A 9,364-nucleotide genomic window follows, 5' to 3' on the forward strand; every position below is an offset into this window, starting at 1 on the left:
TAATAGGCAACGGGAATAGTTTATAGTATGTCTACAGGAATAATTGATTATACAGCTATTGCTGAAGCAATCACTAATATTAAATATAACTGTTACAGCATTTGTAAGTCTGCTAACTAACAAAATACCTTATTAAACCCCGCAACAAATCCAATCCAACATAAGCATAGAATAAGTCGCATTTAAGGAATTGACTGCAAAACAGCATCTAGATCAAGCCACACAAACAAAGAAAGAAAGAGTTGATCACCAACGTGCCTAGTTCAGAGTGGGCCCTGCCTCACGTTCCCGAGCTGAAGATGATCTCTGCTAACGCATAATACTACTACTTCAGATCTCCAAAACATCCAATCTGTGTAAAAATGTAGACCAAACAGTTTCAGTATAATTACTGGATAGTTGCATATCAAAAGCTATATTGTTCTTCTATATGCCCTTTACGCTATACCTGCAAACTCTTATATATAGGGAATGGTGTATCATAATTTACTAAAATGAGTCCACTTTGCTAATCTGAGAGCCTCAGCATAAAGATACATTTAAACCGAAATATCCTTTCAATACATGTCCAGCTTATCTAAACTCAAGAAAGTATTCTAAAAGTAATTAAAATATCTATATACCTTTATTTCTCAGATAGCTGGAAATTTATCCGCGAATGGAATGGCCACAATCCTATACTTTAAAAAACATCAGTAATTTCACTTTTCCATTAATCCGCTCCTACGGGAGCTGTCTACAAAACTGACCTTCCTGTCGTGCCACAGGCTGGCAGAGCAGACAACATTCTTTAGTGAACACGATGAAGTTACCTTAACCATATAAGTAGCTGGAATGGCTAAAAGGCAAAATACAGTTTAAAAAGCGTGGAAGGGTGGCCAAGATGTTATAAAAAAGGCTTATAAACTCGGGAATAATAATTACATATTTCAACAACCTTGTCGACGCATCTTTAGAATGAAAGAAATGATAAAGAATTGTGATCATTTATTGAGGTCAAACTGGTAATGTAAATCACAAAAGAATGTTTCTGATTCAAACTTTCTTCTTGCAGGGAGGACGCACTTCAAGCCTGTATAAAGAGGATCGAAATTTTGGCAAACACTCTAGGCCTGGAAGGATTTTCTCGTATCGATGCCTTTGTTCACGCAGACACTGGAGAAGTATTCTCATAATCTTCAATTTTTTTCTGAGTCATTTATTGATTTTATGCTAGCATTTTGCAGTCTGATCTGATAAAAACTATTATTATGAAGTATGAGTCAACGTGACCCTTGGCAAATTTATGTAATTAATGACATGATTTTAAAACAAAGGGAGCTTTTCTATGTTAGGGTCACTGAGTTGTTTGATTAAATTTATCATGATGGAATAAGACATGATATTTAATGTTTTGTTTCTTGTTGGTGTTCAATCTAACATTCACAATAGTTAAATATTTATTTTTGTTTCGTTTTAGCCCACAGCCTTAAAAGACATGATGATTTTATGGTAGACAAGGAACTCTATTGTTTCAGTCAATTTGGTGAATCATTATGCATATGCACTTATAAATGATCATATTTAGGATCTTTGTGAATTATAAGGAGGTGGACAAGTTGTCTCTGATGAGGAATACAAGTATTTCTAGAAAGTACTAGTTCAATACTTTCTAATAATTTGAACATATTCCTCTGATCTGAAAGATCAAAGAGCACTTTTGTTTTTCAGATGCTTTGTCCAGTTATGGCTAAATTCAGATCTTAGGTTTCTTTTTAGCGTTTTACGCTTGATCCTTCCAAATATCAGCTGTAGAACTGAAACTGTTTATGCAAACTACTACACACTTTGCTTTGGTTTTTTGTTATTTTTCTTTTGCTGATATAGCTCTATTTCCCTTCCGCTAAAAACTAGTAACATTTTAAAGACAGGTGAAGACCAACATACTATTAACATGTGTGTCATGTCTAGCCTTTACAACTTCCCATGCTTCCACAAACATATTGTTGAAATTTAGTCCGTCCTCCCTAGACGTTAGAACACTAAGCTGGAACAGAATTCATGTATCTTGATGTGGGTCAAAAATTTCTTTAACTTCTATTACTAAGATGAAGCCAGCATTGTTTCGAATCCTTTTCTAACATTCAAAACAGGATTTTTATGTTGAGTTGAAAAATCGATGACTGACGAAGAGTGGAACAAGTTCCGTTTATCTTTATCATCATTACGTTAGGTTCTTAGCAATTGAAAGAACCATGTATGGATTTGGATGAATAGCAATTTTTCCTTTGAGAATATCACACGTTATTGAATGCATTATGCATCTTTTGTATTTTGTCATTTTCATGCACTCTTATATGATCAATAACTGGCTGTTTTGCAGGTATTGATAATAGAGGTGAACACTGTACCTGGAATGACTCCTTCAACTGTGCTAATACATCAGGTATGGTCCTCCATGTTACAACGAATTCATGGTAACTTCGAATTTTTCCTGTAGAAAATTTCCGTATGTAATCAACAACTAATTGTCTTTTTCCTCAAATTTTACAGGCACTTACTGAGGACCCACCTATGTATCCTCGAGAGTTTTTTAGGAGTGTTACCAATTTAGGTTTATTGCGGTTCAAACAAATATAATTATCCTCGCCATTTGGGTTTGAAAGAAAGAACTTGGTATAAGGGAGCCATGGTGTTCATCGATCAGCAAATAGAGATGGTACTCTGTGATAATAACACGATGTGGATTGATAAAAAAGGGATGATTTCTCCATAACCAACAGATGATCACAAAGTCAACTGCATAAAAAAAGTAGGAATGCAATCTGTATAAAAAATGTTTACTGCATTCTTCTTAGTATGTTCATGTGAGTATTGCTATCGTGCTCATGTTGAACTCAAACTATTACACTTGGGCAAAATGGCTTGCCACAGATTAATAAACCCATGGCTCTTCAAATTTTTAAAATGTAATAGTGTTTCCTCGTGTCAGTTGAATGTGCTCCAAATCTCTGTAGATTTCTCAGTGAAGGAATACAAACATTTATCTGGTTGCTCCTCAAGCACAGCAACTCAAGTAGTGTGGCTTCATAAAATACTTCGGCTTGTTTTTTTTTCTCCTAGTCCCTACCTAGGAGGATAATTATTGTGATCAATACAATCAATTAATTAATTTTCTTTTAAATGTAATACTTTACAAAATATTTTTTAATATTTATAAAATTAAAATATTATTTATCTTAAATGTTATTGGTTAAATCTTTTGAAAACTTATTATAAATCTTATTGTTTAAACTCTATTAATTAACCTTATAATGCATGTCTTTTGAGATAACATTAATAACTAGTTAAAATTGATAATATCAATAATTATGTGTTGCAACACAAAAATAAATAAGTCTACAATCGACAACATATTCTCTACTTTCATAGTTAACATTTAAATTTTGGGTGTCTTGGCTCTTATGATATGGACTACGCTCTTTTTAATGAATTTGGGATGGAGGAACTTTGGATCTCAAATGAGAATAGAATGGTAGTCCATATGCTTTATGAGCAAGTTTAGGACTGAAATTAGAACATGTGAAAGACTACTATCAATGCTTTTGAAGTGACATTGATATCAAACAAGGCTGCTCACCCTCCACCACATTGTTTAGTTGGGTTTTGGAAGGGCCCAAAACCTTCTACATTAGATTGTTTGGTCTTGTGGATGTTATTAAACTTACTCATTCTTCTCTATCAAATTGCTTCAATAAAAGAGTTCAAATTATAGGTGTGCAAATCATATATTGATTGGCAAGCTTGGAGTGTGTTTTTTCCTTAATGGTTGTAATTTGAAGATATATTTTATGTAAGAATCTAGGCTGAATTTGTCTTTGGAATATATGCTCCACATTTATGTAGCTTAATGTTTTGGTAGCATATATGCGACATTCTTTAAAGTCATTTAATATGAAGTTCCCCCTTCACTATTTGATTTTTATAAGCCTTTTTTAATAGTTTTTTATAGGCCACATGTAGAATCTATTTAAAGCTTTCTTTATTATAAAAAGTTGGGCATAGCATGTTATAATAATAAACATTCATTCAAGGTGTGGAAGTTGCAAATTCATTTTAGAGAACTTGTAGTGCATTCAAAAGACTTTGGAGTACATGGGTTAGCAAGCTAAGTGGGCTTGATCTTGGGAGAAACTCCTTGGTGAAGCAAACTTAAGTTGTCATTGCATTAGAATGAGCAACCTCATGAGAATCTTTATGCTTGACCCCATAACTTAGATGCAATTAACGTGTGAGATTTCTTACAACCTTTAATTCCAAGGAATGAGATATAATACATGGATGTAGCGATAAATTTTATTCATGCAAAGATGCAAACTTGTGATTAAATTAGAGAAAGGAAAAGGTCAATGCAATAAGATTGGACCCTATCTTCTATACTCTGATTCTACATGATTCAAGAGGATGATCTTAATAAAGGCCTTAAAGAATTATATGAATCTTCGAGGGAAACTGCTATTGAAACAAAACAAGTCTAATTGGTGTAATGCATAAGCCCTATTTATTATTATTAGTGCATATTCTACTAGTTTCATATCAATCTAACATGTAAATATTAGGTGAATTTGCAATTGTAAAAGCAAAGGAATTGCTATTTAACAAGTGTATGCATGATCCTTTGCACCTTCACAAGATTTGTGACCTAATAATTTATAAAAACTAATTGGATGATCTATCATTTAATTTTAAAAGTTGGATCAACTACAATCAAGAGAGAGTAGTGCCTAATTTTGTAGTAATTGAGTCAAAGTAATGCTAACAATAATGACAATGTGATTCACAATTTTAGATAAACCTAATTCACTTGGTTTTGTCTTGAACAACTTAGACTCGCAAATGCCTTCTTTCCTTTATAATACAACCTATTTCAGTTATCCATTTTGAGTTTAAACACCTCACATATCATATCAGAAATACATTTTATTAGGTTTATTCCTAGCAAAAGATGTATTACATATGTGGAATGCGAACTAACTAATTTCTAAAACAAGTAAAAAATCCTCATGGAAAAACACTCCAAAACATAATTTGATTTTATTATTTAAATAAAATATTATAATACAATTGAGTAGTAATGCTATGAACATGAGATCTTTAAAATTATTTTCTAGAGTCAATTTGACAATATAAACTTGTAATTAGATACCATACAAATTTCATCATCATCATCTAATGTATGTAGGTTGTAGGAGATCCAAAAACCACATATGGTTTCTCAAAACTATGAACCAAGTCTTGATCCATCTAATCTAAGTTGGACCATGCCCCCCTCTCAAAAAATAGCTCCTCCCACAATATAGAATGTAGCCCTTAAACTAAAAAGCTCAACCCCTACAATCAAGGAAGTCAAACATGGCCAAGTATACTATTTTGTGAGTTCATTGAAACTTCTTATAAAGTGCTCTTATGTGTGCTATAATAGTGGTCAAAGATGTTCCTCCTAGTCTCCTATGTAGACCGTCTTATCAATGAATGCTCTTACATGCATCATAGAATCTTTTACATAGTTTACAATATATTATAAATGGTCCTACACATTGCATTGCATGGATACTCTCCCACACATATCACAATACAACTTTTAAGTAGTATAATGTGTTGTTGAAAGCGTCTCATGGATTTCTCCAAAGGTAGAGTGCCATTTTATAAGGTCCAAATATTACAACATTACAAATATTAAACAATTACATTGTCTTAAAGATTTAAAAGTATAACACCTAATTCTAACAATGTATACTTAAAATGTAAAAAAGTGAAAATATCTCATTCTCTTGTTATCAAATTAGTGTACAATTAAGATACACAAAACATAAAAGATAATTTAACTACCATCTTAACTGCTAATGACCACCTCTTAACTAATTGAATATGATTAATCTTAATCATTAAGACACAACAATCTTAATGTAGAAATATATAACCTAAAATAATAAATTTGAACATATCTCACACCTACTTAATGATGCATCATAAATACCTTGTTGATAACTCTAATTACATGTCACAATAACCCCTTACGAATGAGGCATCAAAGACCTTCATGCATAAGCTTCCTAATAGTCCAAGAAGAGAATTACAAAATCCCCTCTAGAACATTCCACATTACATAAAGGCTCCATTTTAATGATGGTAAAACTCTTCAGGAGGCTTTCTTAGAGGGGGATGTCCAAGTTTGCCCTCTATGACAAGCTACATGCCTCTATTTTCCAAACAATGCAAAATAATATAAAGTATAAATATATTTTTATTCATGTACAACATGATGCTCGTCTAAGCCCATTCCTACATGATCTTCGTGATGTTCCTACATTAAATGAAAACACACGTCAAATTCAAACGTTCCCAGGCAGAAATCCCTAACCATTCCATTTCATGTCAAACAAAAAATGTACTGGATTTCCTTAAATACAAAGAATAAAATCATTTTCTACTAATAATAATAAATGTATATGGTGAAAATGGATAACAATAATAACAATATTGAAAGGCTAAATGAATTCAACCACAAAACCCTAGCCTAACAATCAACAAAGATCCACCATAACATATGAAGATTACCTAAGACAATGCAAATCAAATGAAATCACAAAGATTATACCATCACATGTCCAATAGGGTTTTTGATCTCCATTCTTCCTATCTCCATTGATCTTGCTTGATATATTTGCTCTCAGATTTTATGTGCACAAGAGCTCAACAAAGAACGGAATGTGGTTGCAAGTAGGATCGTAGTGTAGTGTAGTCAAGTCCTCCAAATTGTCGATTAGGGTTTGATAATGAAAGAAGCATCTCCTTATATAAAAGACACTATATGAAATGGAGGGTTAAGATTGAGAGGTGTAAAAAGAGGTCGGCCATGATTAGAGGGTAGGTACAAGAAATAATAAAATAATGAAAGGGGTAGGTAGTGTATGAATTAAGAGATGAATGACATGTGTCATGGGTAGAAAAGGCTAATGAATTAATTAAATAAATAAAGATTTATTTAATTAATAAAAGAAGTAGGATAATTAAATAAATAAGAATATTTATTTAATTTAGGAAAATGATAATTTAAATAAATAAATGTATTTATTTAAATGAGAAATAAGGCTAGAAGAGGATAAATGAATTAATTAAATAAATAAGGATTTATTTAATTAATAGAAGAATTAAGCTTAGATAATTAAATAAATAAAATATTTATTTAATTGGACATGACAATTTTGGGTGTCTACAATAATAAGCATTCTTATCACTTAGTAATGTACGTAGGTGCTTGAGTTTTTCCTCACAATTCAACATATCTGGTGCTCCCTTCGAGGTTTACTCTTTGTCTACATTCTCAAGAATTCTTCATATAAATCCCACCTACAGTAAGGAAAAGAAAAGAAGAAATGGCTATGGAAAGTGGCAATGTGCACCCTGAGCAAATGAGAAACAGTTTCTACTGGGGAAAAGAAGTGATATTTATGATTCCACAGTGGCCCGGCAAAGATGTAGGAATGTATATTTTATGTCTGATGGTGGTGCTTGTTATTAGCATACTCAAGGAGTACATGTCACTGCATCATCCTCATCACATAACGTGGGGTGAGGGAAAAGGCATCAATTGGGTGACAGCTGCATTGACCCATAGCCTGCATATGGCACTTGGGTACCTCTGTATGCTTGCTGTCATGTCATATAACTTGGGAGTGTTTATTGTAGTCCTTATGGGCTCTGCACTTGGCTTTTATATCTTCCATAGGCTTGCCATTGATGATGAAGCAGGTGATCCAGAATCTAAAGGCTGAGAAGAAAGAAAAAGAATCGGTTGCTTCTCCCCAATCTCTTCGAATCTCCTTCATATTGAGTCCATGTAGATTAGGACTGGGTTGGGGACTTCATTCAAGGATTATGACTTTGAGTCATATCGAACTGCTTCGCACCCAGTCCTTGTAACATGGGTTTATCCTATGTTACACCATAATAAAATGCTTTGAAATTTCTTATATTATGTCTTACTTTCCAATAGGTAATGTTATCCTAGTCTGTTCAATAATATTTTACATCTGTTAGGTGTCCATCCTGCAGTGTAATGGTTAAGTTGTGGCATTGTTGATAGTGTCATCAAAGTTCAAATCTCTATTTGGCTACTGTTCGCTGATCTAGTGTGCTCATGGATTGTGAACCGTTGTGGCATCTATGCCAGTTTGTTTCACATATGTTCATGTCTATGCCAGGTCGTCGCTCAACTGATGCGCTCGCAGGTCTGGGTTGTGATTCTTCCATTTGGGGTTCATCCTGCAGTGTGATGGTTAAGTTGTGGCATTGTTGATGGTGTCATCGACGTTCAAATCTCTATTGGGCTGCCATGATTGCAGGCGTGTGCCTTCGCTGATCCAGTATGCTTGCGGATTGTGAACTGTTGTGGTGTCCATGCCAATGGTTTCATGCCTATGTTCATGTCTATGCTAGACTCTAGCTGGATTGGTGTGAATGCAGATCTGGATTGTTATTGTTGTGTTAATGTCGGGGATGAGGTTTTCGGTTTGTGGCCTCACCTAATTATGGGTCATGCTAAAAATTTCTTGTAATCCATTAAAAATATATATATTACATCTGCTCAAGATTTTTCCACTTACAAAAAACAAATTGAAATGTTATTGTAAATAAATTTTTATTTTTTTCAAATTAACTTTAGAATTTGTATTTTGTATAAGAAAAGACTTAATAATAAGGCCCAATTATGAAACATATGATGTTTTCCATTTCAAATATAAGAAAATAAGATCTTTAAATAGAACATGTTTCTTTTAATAACTTAAATGATAATTCTAGGGTAAACATCACCTACTGTAGAAAAATTAATTAATTTATAATGGTAAAGAAATTTGATTTATGATAATGAGTTAGGATTAGAATAATTAACATCAATGTTATAGTTAATATATAAATTAAATATATGTATATGTGGTTGTTGGATTTTAAAGATGGGAAAATGGTGTTGAAGATATAAGGAAGTTATTCATCATAATATTGTATTTTTAGGTTCATTTAAATGAACGACTTTAAATCTATAAAATAAGTATGATTTGTTCTAGTTTCTAAACCTACAATCGTTATCTTTGTGTCTACTAAATTAAAATAGCTCATGCACCTAAACCTATATGATCATATTGAGCTACTTCGGAACCATTCCTTGTATATATGATCATATGAAGCTTAGCATGGGTTTATCCCATGTTACAACATAATAAAATCTTTTGAAATTTTTTATATTATGTTTTACTTTCTATAAGTAATGTTATCTTAGCTTGTTTGATAATATTTTGTATCTGTTAGGGGCTCATACCACATAGTG

General features: G+C 32.7%; 2 protein-coding genes across 3 annotated transcripts in view; both read left to right on the top strand.

The window, feature by feature from the left end:
* Positions 1-3,216, top strand: part of LOC131047033 (uncharacterized) — a 366,423-nt gene extending 363,207 nt beyond the window's left edge. Inside the window, exons 22-24 of one of the 2 annotated variants that reach the window (XM_057980827.2) lie at positions 1,055-1,163; positions 2,363-2,425; positions 2,533-3,216. In XM_057980827.2, coding sequence (XP_057836810.1) covers positions 1,055-1,163; positions 2,363-2,425; positions 2,533-2,619 — 259 coding nt within the window. In that variant the 3' untranslated portion in view covers positions 2,620-3,216. Of the gene's footprint in view, positions 1-1,054; positions 1,164-2,362; positions 2,426-2,532 lie in introns of those variants that run through there. The other variant, XR_009358409.1, reaches the window with a different exon arrangement.
* A 4,199-nt stretch (positions 3,217-7,415) lies between these two features.
* LOC131047030 (copper transporter 6-like) lies at positions 7,416-7,814 on the top strand. Its single transcript, XM_057980824.1, has one exon. The coding sequence runs from the start codon at positions 7,416-7,418 to the stop codon at positions 7,812-7,814; it is 399 nt and encodes a 132-aa protein (XP_057836807.1).
* Positions 7,815-9,364: the final 1,550 nt, after the last annotated feature.

Source organism: Cryptomeria japonica, chromosome 7 (genome assembly GCF_030272615.1).
Source record: "Cryptomeria japonica chromosome 7, Sugi_1.0, whole genome shotgun sequence".
NCBI lineage: Eukaryota > Viridiplantae > Streptophyta > Pinopsida > Cupressales > Cupressaceae > Cryptomeria > Cryptomeria japonica.